The 17502-nt window shown below is 35.4% G+C and overlaps 1 protein-coding gene across 2 annotated transcripts in view; it reads left to right on the top strand.

Annotated features, from left to right (window-relative positions):
* The window catches only part of LOC149550072 (ubiquitin carboxyl-terminal hydrolase 17-like), a 31598-nt gene extending 14626 nt beyond the window's left edge, over positions 1-16972 (top strand). The window contains exons 2-11 of one of the 2 annotated variants that reach the window (XM_089793215.1): positions 8837-10134; positions 10326-10414; positions 11661-11746; positions 11883-12045; positions 12313-12436; positions 12611-12768; positions 14908-14992; positions 15093-15305; positions 15550-15611; positions 15731-16972. In XM_089793215.1, coding sequence (XP_089649341.1) covers positions 8851-10134; positions 10326-10414; positions 11661-11746; positions 11883-12045; positions 12313-12436; positions 12611-12768; positions 14908-14992; positions 15093-15305; positions 15550-15611; positions 15731-16169 — 2703 coding nt within the window. In that variant the 5' untranslated portion in view covers positions 8837-8850 and the 3' untranslated portion in view covers positions 16170-16972. Of the gene's footprint in view, positions 1-8831; positions 10135-10325; positions 10415-11660; positions 11747-11882; positions 12046-12312; positions 12437-12610; positions 12769-14907; positions 14993-15092; positions 15306-15549; positions 15612-15730 lie in introns of both variants that reach the window. The other variant, XM_089793214.1, reaches the window with a different exon arrangement.
* The last annotated feature ends 530 nt before the right edge of the window (positions 16973-17502 follow it).

Genomic DNA, 17502 nt, shown 5'->3' with positions numbered 1-17502 from the left:
TGACATTCAGTCATTTCATCAGGGACAAAATCTGTGGCTCAAGGCCAAAATTTGAAGGATCATTCTGAGAATTGATATTCGAAGATTTAAGCTTTTTGCAAGGTTTGAAGTTCATTATTATTTCAGGTGGCAAGAGGAGTAAGGTGGCTTCATCAGCATTCTATATAGAAGGTTGCAGTGTGAACAGATCTGGGAACGAGTTTCAGAGCCATCTTCCCAACAGCACCTTTGTATATCGTTAAGACCAAAATCTGGGCCGTAGGCAAATTACAGAAAACGTTTAAGGTAGAGTACTTATAAAACAAGTTTGCATTTACCTACCGGCCAAAGCCAGGGACATTCGCTGCATAATCATTGGGTGTATTACTGATCTGAGTCTGTTACGGTGAAATCGAAGGTGAAATCGCAAGGGCCGGAAACATTACTTAGCGGAAGTTTGGAGAAGGGACATTTCACGCGTTCCAAGCTTATAATCACCATTTCTCAGCATCACAAAATCCTGCTTTTGACTGCGGGTTACACACGGGATTCACACCGCCGGCAGCATCAGTCCAAGATGGACATTTCAGAGTTGGTTGAGGGAAGAGACTCGCATACTTAGGCAGCTGCAATGAAATAATGGCCTGTATCAGAGTTCTGAATCATCAGCAATAGCAAGGGACGAAATCGGGATTTGTTACCAGCAGAATGAATGAATCACAGAGGTCGGAATTCCTTCTGAAGACAACTCGACGATTGTTGAAGTAGTGTTCTGTTTGGTGTGCAAGTTGATGAGATCTTGGCCAATGTCATTTTCCTTGGACTGGACGGCTTAGTGAACCTTCATTGCGGGAGTAATATTGCTTAAATCGCCATCAACAGGGGTAAGAGGGTATTGGTGATAAAGAAAAGAGGGCGAGGTCCACTGTTCTCTCCAACTGAATTGGCGTCCTATAACTGGCCAGAGGCAGCATAGGGGGTGCGTTCACAAGGTAAGGTTTGCGATCAGTATTTCCGTATTGGGAAGGCAGAGGAAATACAAGCTTGTGCTCGGAGACCAGTTTTTCACAATTGAAGACTCAATGTCGATTCTTTTCTTTGCCAGGTTCATCTAGTTAGTAATATTTTATCATAGTACATTTGCAATTGTAAATAATGACAGGTTCCTATTAGCAAATAAAGTTGGCTCCAAAGTATTTGATAAATTGTCGTAGCACAGTTTTTTTGTAGCTCTTAAGACAGGATTATTAGAGCCTGTATTTGCAAATTATTTGACGAATTGCCACAGTACAAATATTGGGATTTAGTGACCTTTATAGCTAGGGTCATTTCAGATGCCTTGAGTCATCCTAGGGACATCCAGACGTCACAGAAAAAGTAAGTTATTTGTCTCTATTCTTAAAAAAAATTGAGTTGATTAAAAAAAAAATCTATTAATGCACACATTCAAATCTAAGTTGTAGATAAGCAAACAATATGGTAATAAATTTTTATGATGCAATTGAGACCTCCAAAGAGGAATAGGCAAAGCCACAGCAACCAAGAATCATTCTTGAATCTTTTTTGAAAACTACAGATGGTGATCTAAATCCCTAGTTACAAAGCTTTGTTTCTTTGAGAACGCATCCTGCCCTCCCCATCCTCAAACTGCCATGGAATGTATATCTTATACCTTTTGGGGGATTTAGATATTAGGGTTGTCTTTCAATCTAGATCTTGCTTCTCTGTCATGGTTTTGTAAAGGATGTGCTTTTTTGATTTTGAGCTACAACTCGTCTAACTATCTGTTAGTATACACTTTCAAAGATGTATCTTTTCTAACATGTTAACTAATTAGTAAACCAATATTTATTTATGAGATAATAGGTTTTGGGACCACAGATTAAGATTTCTTGGTATGGCATGTGTTTGGAGGTTACAAATAACCTTTCTCCAGTGCATACCATAAATAGATGGTCCCTTGGTGCTTTTCTCAAGTTGAATTTGCTACCTAATCTTTTTATCTTGAGAATGTTGTTAGGATAGTTTTTTTATGTTCGTGAGATCACATCCCTCAATGATTTTTCCTCAGGTCAAGAGCTATACTCATCTTTAAGCTTATTCTCTTTGGAGTGGGTTGCCTCCTTGGGATGATAGGGATGTTGATATCCTGAGAGTTGTTTGTTTCTAAATTACATTACCATCTCTGTTGACCATCTCTCCCCCTCCCCCCCCCCCACCCCCCAAAGGCATGCTTAAGGTGTCCTCCCTTACCTCTTCTTGCCAAGGGAGTAATTGATCAAGAAGTTGGAAAGGAAATATGGCCAGAATATGTTCGAGTCGCTTGGATATATCCTTTGCAGCCTCTTAGTTCTAAGGTGGGTGCTATGCTGATCATTTTTTGTAAATACTTATGGCACAACTTATTGTTTGATTATTTTTCATATTATTGGTTACATGTCCTCACAATTCCACTTAATACGTTGAGGATGTATTCTCATTGGCTGTGAGTTGCAGCAGACAACCATGATGACAAAGGGATAAACTATCTTTTCCACCTCTAGGAAGTGGAGACAAGCGATTGCTTTATTTAAAAGGTTTTCCATCTACTATAAGATCTGAAGGAGATACTATTGTTTGTACAGAATCTTAATTGTACTTCCTACCTCTTTTTGTTATTCCATTAGAGATGCTGAGCTCTTTAAGTTAGGTAGGTTGTTACTCATAAACATTGGGATTTTCAGTGGACTTTGAAGATCATCAGCCCGAATTTTTTTGTATTTAGGTGATTCAAGATATCAAGCAGCTTAAGTATTGCAGCTAACCATAAATTGTGGTTGATTATTAACTATTAAGACAATTCTTTGCAAGGATCTATGACTCCTCAGGGTACTCCTGTTCTCTTATTTTCAGACCGGCATGGAGAGCCAACTACTCCCCAACATGGAGGCTCAGCTACTGCTCCACACTTAGAGCCTTGGCTAAAAGGGAAAATGTATATTGCCTTAGACTTGGGTGTTAGGAGAGGTTCTAGGGGAAGTACTTTGCTTCCTCCTAGGATTGTTCTTCTGGCCAAACCTTGCTGCAGAAATATGGCATTCTGTTTTTTTCAATTCTTGATCACATGTTTTAATCTTCCTTGGCACCATGCTTCATTGGTTCACTGGGCTTCTTGCCTTGCTTGGACATCTTTATTTTAACGTCATAGTTCAGTGTTTTAAGCACTTTAGTTTGCCTCTCTTGCTTTGTTTCTTTGATTTTGCTCGTGTTTGTGTTTGCCTTCATAGCTTGATGTCTTCTTACTGTAGTTCTTTTCCATTGCAGTTAGTCAAAGTCCCATTCACCTATCTTGGCACCTAGTTACTTGTGGACATTATTACATGTTATTACTTTCTATATGCATGAGGATTGTTGTCCTGCATTTTGTCACCACAAAATGTAGGTAACAGTACGAAACTTTTTCAAATTAGTTTCGCATTTCTCTGAGTTTATTTCATTATTTAATTGGTTAACATTGATCAACCAATCGGTACCAATTGATACAATGAATCTTTTTATTGAAGGCCTTCATCAAGTCGTTTTCGTTTTCCTTTCTGTCGAGCCTTTGCTTGATTTTTGAAGCCTTCACAGTCCGTTCTTTGCTTTTGAGTTTGTGTTTGCTTGTTTTTGGTCCTTTGAATTTGCTCATGTCATGCCTTTCGTTTTCCCCTTCGATTTGGTTCAAGCTAGAGGTCAATCGGATTTGTCAGTCAAGAGATATGGTCATTTTAGTGCCTTAAAAGTGGACATTTTAGGTGCAACAGCACGAATTAAAAAAATGATGTTATATTTTCATTTTGACATTCACTTTTTGAAAATATAACATTTTATTCATTTTTTGTTATGTTTAAAGTTAGTTTTCATTTAAATTTATAACTTAAAGTGACTATAGTGCACTTTATGTTATAATTTTAAGTTGAGTTACTTTTTAATTTTTCAATTAAGTGACTATAGAACTATATAGTTACTTTTTAAATTTTTTATTTTAAAATCAAATACTTATATAAATGTCACTTTAACTTAATGTTTATGACTTATATTGATTAATATAATACATAAATATTATTTTTGACCCATATTGTTGACATTTTTATAAAAATAAGTGAAATGCATAACTTAAAAGTCTAAAAGTGGACATTTTATGTGCACATGCATGTAAAAAATTATGAAAAGTGGAAACTTTTCATGCTAATGCATATGAAAACTCATTTTGAAGACCTTTTTCATGCCATTACATCAAATGCTTGTAAAAGTGGACCTTTTTGATGCAATGACATGAAAAGTTGAGTTTTTATGCTTGTGCACAAAAAAGGTGAGATACGTTTATAAAATATGTAAGTGACTCCAAAAAGTGAGATTTTGGAGACTTGCACATTTTAAAATATGTAATGGACCTCAAAAAGTGAGATTATGTCTCAAGACATATTTTAAAACATGTAATGGACTCTAAAAGGTCCTCTTTTGCCTTCCTACATGTTTTAAAATATGTAATGAACATAAAAATGTCCTATTATGTGAAGAAAACATGTTCTTGCTCCAAAAACCTCCTATTTTGATCATAACTTTTAATTTTCTCCATGGATTTGGATGAAATCAATTGCATTCAAAACGTTTTGGAGAGGTGATCATTTTGCCCTCATAAAAAATCAGTATATTGCACCCAAAAATGTGTTCAAAACTCCCAAGCTAGGGCACAATTTTGCAAAAAACTCCATAAATCTTCAAATTTGGAACATGTTTTTGCTTGGAATCAAATCGTTTTGGCCCTATTTGCTGATTACATCACATAGTGATCACCATTTTTTGTGTTTAAACATCAAATCGTTTTGTTTGGAAGATCATGTTTTTTTCATGATGAATCACGTTTTCGCTTAAAATGCCCAGAAAATTGGGGTTTTAATCCACTTTTATGTGTTTTGAAGCCACTTTTTTGCATTTTGATGCATGTATATCCATTTGGGGAAGTCGTTTTTGCATTCACAAGTCAAAAATGACTTTAAAACATGCATTTTTTAGTCACGTTTTTGCAAAAACGGCCCAAATTTTTGAATTAAAAAGTCATATTTTTGTTCAAAAAACTCAAAAAATGCATTTCTAGCCCATACCTTTGATCAAGAGGGATTGTTTTTGAGTTTTAAATGCATGATATTGTCTTTAGAGACTATTTATTTGGCACTTTCATGACAAATCCGACCATTGAATGTCCATTACATACAAGTGCGGAAAAAATCAAAAGATTGTTTGAAAATTTGGATTTAAGGGAGAATTTGTCTTAAGTCTATGAAACTTGCTATTTTGGCTCTTTCTCCTTCATTTTTGGCATTTGATCTTCATACAAGTGGACTCTTTTTTTCTTGCTATTTAATTTGTGCTAATCTTGCTATTTCCATGCATATTTTAGCTTGAAATTGCCCATTTGTCCATATATATGCCATGAAAAGTGCATTTTGCCTTTAAAAAGGATGAAAACTCTCATTTTCACACTTTTGGAATTTCCCCAAACTCCATATTCGAATTTGCATATTGAAGTGGTTTTCTTGTTGACATGTTTGAGTATTTTGCCAAAAGCATGTGTTTATTTTGTGTTTGTTTTTATGTTTTGCTTGTTTGCATTTCGGTTTTTTCTCCATTTGGAAGAAATTGCAAGTTCTTTCCCAAGAACTTAAGCACGTTTCACTTCACTCCACTTTTCATTTTCACGTCACAACACTTCATCTCTCACTCAATGAAATGTGATTACATGTTTTTCATCCCATTCACCATCCGCATATGCATGTAATCCCATTTTCCATTTCCGTTTTCACCCATCTCACCTTTCATTTCCATTCACACGACACGATTACACGAAATGCCTTAAATGTAATTGCATCTAAAAGGTCCAATTTTGACTAAAAACATGTCATTTTCTCCTCTCCATATGCATTCACACCTCCATGAGTAAATACATGTTTCCGTATCTTTCCATGCTTTTCATCTTAGCCTTCATCCGCATATGCATGTAAAGCATATCTTTCACTCACACTTGCATCTCATTTCACCCTCCACCTTTCGTTACATGTTGCATTTACATTTAATCCATTTTCTGTGTAATGACATCTTGAAAGCCCAAGTCACTTTTTGAAAATCAGCAATTTCCATTTACACGCATTCCCATTCGCCAAGCACTTTACTTTAAAAAAAAAAAAAGGGAGTTAAAGGTGCTGATGGAAAGTTGTTCTGAGTGTACATCTGAACATTGTCAAGAAGGTTTTCAAAGTGTCAAAGACTCCAGTTTGTGCTAACCGACAAGGGAGAATCCACGACAACTTGAGCAAGAAAAGATGGATCACATCAAGTTTCCACATGATAATGGACAATTCATCAAAGACAGTTAGAGGTTATCAAAAGATGCAACACTATGATTATCAACATGAATGCAGCAGTACAAGGTATAGGAACTCCCAATCCTATTATCATCTGGGATTGCATCGTCAAGTACAAGGCCTTTCAGAATTGTTCTTTTCTCTTCCGTCTTCTTTCTTCTTCTTTCATGTTTGTAGTTGGAGAAGACGCATTACATGAAAACATGTAATTACATGTAATGCGAGTTACACGTATGTAAAACAATGTAATGCGAGTTGCACGTGCAGTTGCATGTAACCCTTTATTTTCTATAGTTAGACTTGGTCAAAGTTGGTTGAGTTGCTCCCACTTTTCCCTCCCCCCTTTTCTCAACTTCTTTGCCTATATAAAGGAGTGCCCCCTCATTGTAAAGATTATCTTTTGTTGTATGCAAGAAAGCTCTACCACATTTGTGCAAGCATAACTTTGATTGTGTAGTACGAATTTGGGAGAAAAGTGAATAAAAGAAGCAATTGGATTCGAAGCTTTGACTGGAAGCAATTGTGATAGAACAAATTAGAAGCTTTGACTATAATTTGTGCCTATTGTCTTGATTCATGTTATTATTGAGTGTTCAATAAAAGAGCATAGAGAGTTAAGAAACAATTGATGCTTGAGCTTTGACCAGGAACAATTGTGAAAATCCATAGCTAGAAGCTTTGTCTATGGCTTATATTTTCATCTTAATTCGCAAAATAGTTAGATTGTTCTTACTTTTAGGAGTCTTTGTGCCCTAATTGTAGAGATTTTACCACATAGAAGTACAATAGGACTTAGAGCCAAACCGGTATGTTTTAGCTAGCCTTTGAGTTAGTGAAGATTTATCGGTATCACTGTTTCCAGCTCTTGATAGAAGTGTAGTTAGAGATTCACCTTGCCCATTATTCGCCTTACGAATAAGTGGATCCTTTCTTGAAAGTTAAGAAGAAAGGATAATAGTAACACCCTCTTTATAAATCTCTCAATTTCTTGCTTACCTTGAGTTGATCCAAGGAACAGTGAGAAGGGGGAGCCTTCCCTTTAAGGTAGGAGAGACTCTGTCTCACATGCTGTGGCTGGTCATCCTATTTTGCAACTGAATTTTTACCCGAAACTGTTGGTTGCAAAATATCCACCCAACAAGGATCACCATTCATGGATGTTAGGAGAGGTTGTGGGATTACTGATGCCAAAGCATTCAGAGCTTATGCAATGCTGCACACAGAAATACACTATTCTATCTAATTTTGGCTTGACTTTTTGTGTTTTTGTAGGTGTTTTTCTGGTTTGTTTGTTACTGTTTTGTTTATAGTTTGGTTTCTGTTGCAAGTTGACCGAGTGCATAGCTGCTAGATTTTCAGTCAGAAGTAGCAATCCTGTCTTCCAGGCCATTACTGAGTATTCATTATCAGATCTTGTATTCATGCTTTTTATAATAGGATTGATAAAGGTGATGGCGTTTTCTTTCATTCCAGAATCCGATACATATAGAGCCAACCTTGGTCTTGCACTCTTGGAAGCTTAGTCAAGATGCCTTCTTTTCACATGTTATTAGTTTCAACTGACTTGCATAGGGCTTACATGGTTTGAGGTAACTACTCTAGTCATGATCCATTATTCATTAGTTCCTTTTCAAGTTGTTAGAACATTTTAAGTCCCTACTCAATTCTGTAACTTGTTCTATTTTAGCGGTTATGGACATAATATGATTTCATTCCTTCCATCTAGCTTGTTGGTAGATCTTTTCTTTAAAAATCTCTCTGGTGCAAAATGAGATAATTTGACTTTTCTCTTTCTTAAGAATTAAGAAACTAAAAAATGGCCAAGTATAACTGTATGATTTGATTTATGGAATGTAGTGTAGTAAAAGATCATCATAGCTGCAACAGAGCACAAATGGGAAGACTAAATTCAGAACTTTTGAAGATCACTAGCTTTATGCTTAATTTTTACGGGCTTTGGCACCTTTATATGCTTTTTCCAACCATAAATGTAGGTAATGATTATATTATTGGCCACTGGTTTGATCCTTTGGAGCTTTGCAGCAAGGTTACCAAGGAAAACTTTATTATTATTATTTTTTTCTCCAGTTATAATGGGTCTACGTTTTCTTGTTGGGATCTTATGACAATATGTTTTTTTATCAGAAAATTTTCTTCATTTATAGGGGACTGCTATGCCATTTCCGGACCACTGTTTGGACTTGGTTAATTACCACGCTCCAGTTACTATGGTTTTCAGTTTTTGTGTTATGCTTAGATACTTTAATGTGCTTCTTCTGAACTTGAAGTATATCACCTTATTTCTTTTCATTTTGATTTCAAGTCAGTTGTGATGTTTTTACTTTCTTCTTCTATGTAGATGTGAAGTAGTCCATAACAATTCCTGAGTAGGAAAAGTTGAATTGCATTAATTATGCAAGAGAACCACTACAATTTTATATCTTATTTATATTACACTTCTCTTTGTGACAGCTCAGGAAAGTGCCAGATAATGCACTGGAGAGCTGGCCATAAAGAAGAATGTCAGCCAGTGGATAAATGCAGCTCTTCATTTTCGATTATTTCTATTCAAAAAGATGAACCTGATTTAGCAAGTTCATTTTATGACTCCAAGGATCTAGGGTCTCCTGGGTGTAATTCGAAGGGTCAAAAAGTCTCTTCAGTTAAGAATTCAGATAATTATGTTCATGAAACCCCTGAAGTCTCTACATCTGATTTCCAGCAAATTTCTCTATTATATGGAGATTGTAAACCTGCGTGTAATAATGCATTGGATTCTGTTCCCAAGGGCAGTCATAGAAACAGTGATGGTGCACAAGACGTGCTCACAGGATCACATACAAATTATTCTTACATGCCTGTCATGCCTAGCTCCGAATCTGGATGTGAGGTCCCAGCAAACTGTAGTTTCCATACATCCAGTATTCTGAGCTCTAGTGAAGCAAATTCCAAGGAATGTGTCAACAATACCATTAGTTCTGTAAACTATTTTTCAAATATCCCTGTCCCTGAAAACCCTCCAAAAGATATGTCTCTTTCCATGCTTTCTGATGGAACTACTAATTTTGTTATTAGTTCCATAATGTCTGAGCACGATCTCCATAGCGGCAGAAATATGGAACATGACAGTTCAATCTCAGGGAGTCACATGCTTGATTGTCATATCCACAGGAGCCCAAGCAACAATGTTCTGAGTAGAAGCAGCTCTGAATGCAATCGTATAACCTCAGATAGTCCTTTCCATGATTCAAGTACCAGAAGTCATGTAATGGATGCCTTGAGACACAGTGCTTCTACCCATGGAAGTCCAGTTAAAAGGCCTGAGTTGGATGAAGTGACTGAACCATGTTGGAGGACTTTTGCAGATGACAGTTCAGAGTCGGGAAATCCTGCCTCTGTATTGGAAAACTGCAATGACAGATTATGGCTGTCTTCTGACAATACATCTAGTTCTTCAAATGACATGTCAACACAGCATGAACTTCGGAGTTCAGGGGACTCTTTGTCAAAGGGCGCATTAAGGCGATCCATTGGAACTGCTATTCAATATTTTTCACGACAAAAAGCAAAGACTTCTTCGCCGACCATTTCAAGTCAGTTGAATGTCTGCAACAATGCAATATTGTCATCTACATTCCCTACAGTGGGCTCTTCACAAAACATGAGCAATGGCTTTAAAAGGTCTGTAAAGAAAGTTCTCGGTCGGGCAAAATTATCAAAGGTCTCAAAACATACAAATTCCAGAGCAGAAGAGGTCACAGCAAAACCAAGCCAGGTAATTTTAGCATGTTTTCAATACTTTTATTTGTCAGTCATCAAATAAAATATTAAATTTGGTTAATTAATTGTTAACTCACAATGTAGTTAGTAATAGGTAAATTTTCACTCTGGTTTGTGTTGTGATGTCATGCATCTGCATGTCATGGCTGTTGGCTGATCTAATGTGTGGAATATGATTAATATCAGATACTATTTCAATATGAAAGCTTTGTCGAACTGTTTAACTGCACTACATTGGAACTCTATCCCTGTGGTCTAATTAACTGCGGAAACAGGTAATTTGTTTTTAACTGGGCAACTATTTAATGTCATGTTAGTGTGTTCTTTATGTCAATTGACAATTTACAATATTGTATGGATGCTAAATATTGTAATCCCATTACTGCACATTGTCTGATTTCTTTCAGAATGTGTGTATAATAGAGACACTTAGATGGATACATTCACATTTGAAAGTATTTAAATGTGTCTAATAGAAGAGCATTATAATTTGTTTTTGTTTTTGTGTGTGGAGGTGTTGATGATAATATTAACATGTAAATTTTATGTGATATTGCTATCAGGATTTAACTGTGTGATTTTGAGGTGTTCAATGTTACCAGATCTCCACACTCCATATAGATGTTTTGCTTAGGTCTGGGTTCGATTGTGTAGCAATTTTTTTTTAACACAATCAAACCCAGCAGTAAGAAAAACAAGTTAACTTCATTATATCAACACATATATATGTACAGATAGTTTTTTTTTAATTAAATACAGAAGGATGGACAAAGCATAGGGTCATTTGGCATCTGTGTGATCTTAATGGATTGTTGTTTTGTAGTAGAAATTAATGTTATATTTAATTTTTTTACTTGATGTCCTTGCTTTACCAAAAAAATGATATTAGCAAAAATTAAAATTAAATTACAATATGCATTTTAAAGCCAATATAGTCTCATCAAGCTCATAAACTTTGCTATTTAGATACATCTCTTAGTACACTGTTCAAATCCATTAAATGCTTGGTCAAACTAGCAAGTCAAAGGATACCTTGTAATTGAAATAAATGTAAAATGAACAGGAAATTTTTAGAAAAAACAGCTAAAGGGAACAAAAGTGTATTATCTATAGTTGTTTTGGTAATTTAAACTTAAACTACATCTCATATTTTTGTAATTGAATTTTTCCCTTGTCTTTCCAGTAATAATTGCTTCTAACCTCACAATGCTCTGTCATTACCATTGAAGCGTCTTGCTACAATGCCAGAAGTCAAATTACACTGTAGCTATGCAATACCTTGGATCCTGCTCGATTGCATTCATTTGGAAGAAATATTTGAACCAGATGTAGAAAATAAGTAGGAGACGTAGCTAATTCGCTTTCCATCCTTTTGATAGAGTTCACCTATATTTCTTTTCTCAATTAGGTGTTTCTTTGTATTATTTTATGTGCCTTGCATACAATTCATTCATGACAATGTTTTCCAGCATTATATTTTGATTGATTCCAAATTGAGGCATTTTAAATGGTCATATGCAGCTGTTATGCCAATGTAGTTTTACAATGCCTTACATTTACAAGACCACTTGCTGCCTATTTACTTCAAGGAGAACATGCTCAACACTGTATGTTATTTCTATCCAGTTGCCTTGCCCTTTTAGTTTTAATTTCAAATTTAATTCACAATTATAACCTTTGTTTTTAACCTGGGTAAAAGACTAGAAAAATAACTTCTTAAAATTTTTTCATATCTGAATTCAGGTAAGAGAAAAAATTGGTGTTTGATGTGTGAGCTTGAGCAACTTATTTTAACAGCAAGACAAAGTGAAAGTCCTGTATCACCTACTAGAATACTGTCACGACTACAAAAGATGAGGTCATACTTAGGATATGGGAGACAAGAGGATGCTCATGAACTTCTCAGGTGAGTTGAATTGTAGGAATTAGCTATAAGTTTAAAACTTTAATGTTTTGCAGCAGACCACATTGGATTCCACAATTATTCACATATTCATGGAACACAATATTTTGCTTAGAAGAATTAAATCAACAGCACTACTCTAGTCAGGTTGGTTTGTCATTAAATTATTTTGAAAAAAATGTAGTACTCACGTTGCCTTGGATTTTAATTTTGGACTTGTGAGTGGCTGCCATGAATTGTTTGTCCAATTGATTAAGTTATTTTCTGTAGGCTTTCCATTGAAGCTATGCAGTCAATATGCCTTGATGAAGCTGGCGGAGAAAAGACAGTAAATCCAACAACACAGAAGACTACGTTTATACAACAATTGTTTGGGGGCTGTCTCCAGTCAAAGGTTCTCTACTATCCCCAGGAAAATGAGAAATCTCAAGATGCAATGAAATTGCTCCACTTTTTTTGAGACTGATATTGATTTTGTAAAATTTTAAAAACACAAAAATAGAAACCAAGTTAACCTATCCATATTTATTGCGAGAAATTTGACTATAATGTTTATTTAAATTTGCAGGTTCAGTGTATGAGCTGCCACTATGAGTCGGACTGTTTTGAGAATATATTGGATCTCACTGTAGAGATACATGGTAACATTGTATCTTTAGAAGATGCACTTCAGCAGTTCACAGCACCTGAGTTGTTAGATGGAGAAAACAAGTACAAATGTGACAGGTAGGTTGGTTGTCTTGGTTAAAATGTGATGTCAATCTCATTGCTCTTCTAAAAAGAACAGAAATGTGATCTCCATACTCATAGGTTAAATATGTTTACGCCTAAAAAATCTAAATTTAAGTTTAAAATCAGTTGACATTATTAGGGTGGTTGAAGTTTCATGCTACATAAACAATTTTATTTTAGTTCTTCAATTGTTTATTTAAGGGCTTACTGTTAGAACTTCATCTATTCCTTTTTGTGCATCATGGCCCTGCTCCATCCCTTCTATGCTATTTGTGACATCTCTGTCCAATTTTAGCTTCAGCATGAAAGGAAGGTAAGGAAAAGAACAGTGAGCATGAAAGAAAGGTGTGTAGTTCTTAGTTACAGGTTCAGATGTGGGTATGAGAACCCAGTATGTGGATGCGTGGAAAGTTTTTTTGAAGGGTTTGGATGCATTTGGGTACATACAGATTGTAAAACTAAATCATTTGATGGTATGATACTCCATTATTGATCAATGCCAAATGCCAAAGATAAATACTAAAGGGCCGTTTTAGGGTTTCTAGCAAAACAGTATTAGAAAAACTTTTTCTTGATGTTTTTTCATTGAAAAGGTCTTTAAGTCCCACTGATGCTCCGGATGTGTCCAGGATGTGCATCTAGAGTGCATCTGGATGCACATCCGAACTGGCACGCATCTTATTTGATACACAGGCTCAGGGTACGCATTCGGTAACCAAGGTGTAGTTGTACAAAAGGAAAGTTTCATAAGGAAACAGCACTTTTGCATATTTGGATATAGCATAATCTTCAAAAGCTCAATAAGTGACCATTTTGGGTATTAGTGTGGCTATGGGAACTAAAACTTTTAAGGCAATATGGCATTTTTTCTCGCTTGAGTATGGTTACAGAATACACACACCTGTATGTATGCATGCATGCATGTAGTGTATGTGTGTCTATAATATATATATATATATATACACACACACACACACATGTATTTATATGTATTATATATATATATGTTTATATTCAAAGATATAAACTATAAGACCAATGATACTCATAATTGCCAAAATATAGAATATTTAAATACCTCATATTCATAATTTGCATAAAGAAAAACACTAAATTTTCAAAATGTCATTAGATAAGGATAATTCAAACTACAATTGACATTTCATATTCATATTATTCTTCATCAGAAGCATTATATGCAGTCCTAGGCATTTCATATGTTGATTCTAAATATTTATAGGCATCATACAGAAATTTGACAGGAGGAATTTAAAAGTACTGCATATTTTATTTTATATGCATGCTCATATTTTCATATATTCTTTAGGGTATGGCCCTTGGGTGCTTCCTGCGTGCCTAGGTTCACTGTGGGTCCTCCACTGACAGACCCACAAAACCCAGACACCCAGGAATTACCCATACCGTACAAATAACAGGGCTTGATCAGCAGTACCCAGTAAAATAGCTCAATGGTTTCAGAATTTTTAGAGATGTTTGTATTGAAACTGGCTGTGTAATATACTAGTGATTTAGGCATCAATGTTAAAGCGATCCACTGAAAGTGGCTATCTTGAGTCCTTGACACTCAAAAGTCAAAGCCGATGGATAGGTAGGAGGGAAATCCCATCTATTTATTATCTGCGTAAACAAAGTGCAATCGCTTTCTACCTACTTCCATGATAAATATAGTTTGTACACTGGAAAACTATTTAATACCCAAAGATATCTTACATATGATCTGTTAACCAAAATTTTAAAAGATTCTGTATTGCATAATCTTATTTCTAGTATGGTATACTATATTTGTATCCTTTCAAGATTCTTTGATTTCATGAGAGAAAGTTAAAAAAAGAAAACTCTAGTCTTATATTTAAGCATTCTTTCTCCATTTGTATGGTACATTCAAATATGGATAATTCCAACTTCCAAGTACACAAAATAGAAAAAGCTTTGAAATATATATGGATAATCAGATAGAAATCCTACCTTGTAAAAATCTTTAACGTCCTGAAGACTATGCTTGGGCTCTATAGTATGTGCAGTTCATGTAATAAAGCTCAAGTCATTTTCTTCTATATGGTTTTGCATTCTGTATACTCACAAGATTCATCTTTGCCATGCAATGATACACAGATGCAAGTCCTATGTAAAAGCTGAAAAGCGCTTGGTTGTGCATGAAGCTCCAAACATTCTGACTATTGTACTGAAGAGGTTTAAGGTAGCAGTTTTAATTTTTCTAGACTGTATTAATATAAACTATTCTATTTTATTCCATAATATTGTTTTACAAATTTTCATGGTTGTTTTCATTGTTACAGAACGGAAAGTTTGGTAAACTAAACAAGCGTGTTACTTTCCCACAATTTCTAGACATGTCACCCTACATGAGTGGAACTGCCGACAAACCACCATTATATATGCTATATGCTGTAATAGTGCATTTAGATATGCTGAATGCTTCCTTTTTTGGGCATTATGTATGTTATGTGAAGGATTTGCACGGGACCTGGTATAAAATTGATGACACTCAGGTTTGTACTCTCAAATTACAGCCATTGATATATTTATAGACATTTTATTCTCTACAATGTGCACGAGTATCAAGTTTTATTTTCTTAAATGTGACACCCATGATAGTTGCAAAAAGGAAACATAAAAAATAACTGGACTTGAATGTGAGGGATTAAACTCGTGCAATTTTTATCACTTTCCGTTGTCCATATTCATAAAAAAATAAAATCTGGTCTTGCATTAATTCTCAACTTTGACTGACAGGTACAGCCTGTGGTGATTGATACTGTAATGGCAGAAGGTGCTTACATGCTTTTGTACTCGAGGTGAACAAAAATATTGAATTCTCAGTAGTCTATCAATGATCTTACACTATTTTTGCTTTATTATTGGCGACGTTGGAGTGAAAATATGCTCTGGTACTTATGCCATGGTGTTTGTTCAGGTCTTCTCCACGACCGCCATATGTGCTAAAGAAGGGAAGTGCTCAAGCTCGCATGCCAGCACCCTTAAATCATCCAAATAATTCTTGGCAATCATCAACAAGAGATGGACAGAATGGAAATTGCAAAATGAACACTGTTCAGTTTTCTCCACTGAACTTAAGAGCTACAAGAATTGATGAAATTGATTCTGAAATTGTTTGGAGTTTCGATGATTATGCTAATGATGGATGGTTTACTGACATGTATGGTTTGGATGCATATGGTTTCAATCAAGAGAACCTTGCTACAGCCACAACTGACTGGGATGTATATTCAACTTCTAGGGGTTACTCGGATTACACATACAGTGATACTGGATCTCTCTTCAGTGGCTCAGATGAAGCATCTTGGAGTACAGACAGCTACAGGGATTCAACGAGCACAGAGGGATCATGTTGAGAGAATATCTGGTTGCCTCAAGCTTCATGACTTGTTTCATAGCCTATTTATAAAAATCTTGTGCTGGCTTTTGCATTTCCAGTATGCAGATGCCTGGTAAATTGACTTAAGGAGAGTATCTTGCCTACTTTTTGAGGTTCTGGATGTCAAATAACTCCTTGCTGACCAGATATGTGGTGGTGAATTGGTAATTATTTTACCATTCATCTTCCTAGCAAAAGATGTTCTTCCTTTTCTAGGGTCAATACTCTTACAATTTGACAACTTGGATCAGATATTTCATATTTGTTCTTGGCACCATTGGCTACAACACTTGGAGTATACCTGGTGGCAGTGAAGCATTAAAGGCAAGGATCTATGATAATGCTCAGCTACTTCAGTCCACACGATTAGAATGTTCATTCCCATATGAGGCATAGAGACACACTGGGATAGCCAATAACACAAGCGTATATGATGCTTGTTTCAATCTTGGAATTGCCAAAATTTTGCTGGATGTTCCAGAAAATAGATCTGTTTATCACACTAAGTGGAAGAATCTGTTGTTCTGGCAATCTAGCAAACAAAGAAAATACTAGGTGATTTACAAAAAAATTGTCATCTTAACAAAGATGCAAAATATAAAATAAAACAGAATGTAAGGTGTTCCTGCAAGATAGAGATCATATTTTGATACTCTATCTAAAGCAGTTGATCATTCTTCCACCCATGAAAAAAATAAGTTGGGTACACCTGAAGAAAATTTTAGGTGGTTCAACACTGCAAAATTTTCAATAAAATCCATTCATTATATTTTTTGAACCTTATCAAGACTTTCTTTAACAGTGTTTACTAACAATGGGAGCGTGGTCCAATATTAGATATTAGAGTTGTTAACTACTATTTCTTGGGGGAATGCCTCAAGGCAAAGCTGAATCTACATCTAGATCCTGGTTGAATGCAGTAATATCACGGAAGCAGCTTCAGCTGGGCTTATAGAAAGTGTAAATAAAATCTCTGGACAAAACTAGAGGTGAATTTGTTTCAGCATCCTATACATAATCCATTAAGTGGTGATAATGAAAAGAAGTATCGAGTTTCACAGTAATGACTCTTCTCTTCCTTGGAACTACTAGTTAATGTTATATGACAGCTATAATGTTGGTAATGTGGTCTGTTCTTTCAAAGGGTTGTACTTGCTGGATTTGTCAAATAACTATTTGAACTTGAGATATTGAAAGCTGTAATTTTTAAATTTCTTATATTTTTATTTTGACAAATTTTTAAAGACATGTCCCAGGTTGACTTGACGATTCCTTGTTAACCGTGTTAAATATAACATTTTCATGGCACT

The sequence above is a fragment of the Cupressus sempervirens genome, chromosome 7, assembly GCF_028749045.1.
Source record: "Cupressus sempervirens isolate cs-2001-9-10 chromosome 7, ASM2874904v1, whole genome shotgun sequence".
In the NCBI taxonomy this organism is placed as follows: Eukaryota; Viridiplantae; Streptophyta; class Pinopsida; order Cupressales; family Cupressaceae; genus Cupressus; species Cupressus sempervirens.
Note: the sequence above shows the minus strand (reverse complement) of the source record. Positions and strands in the feature narration are given on the sequence as shown.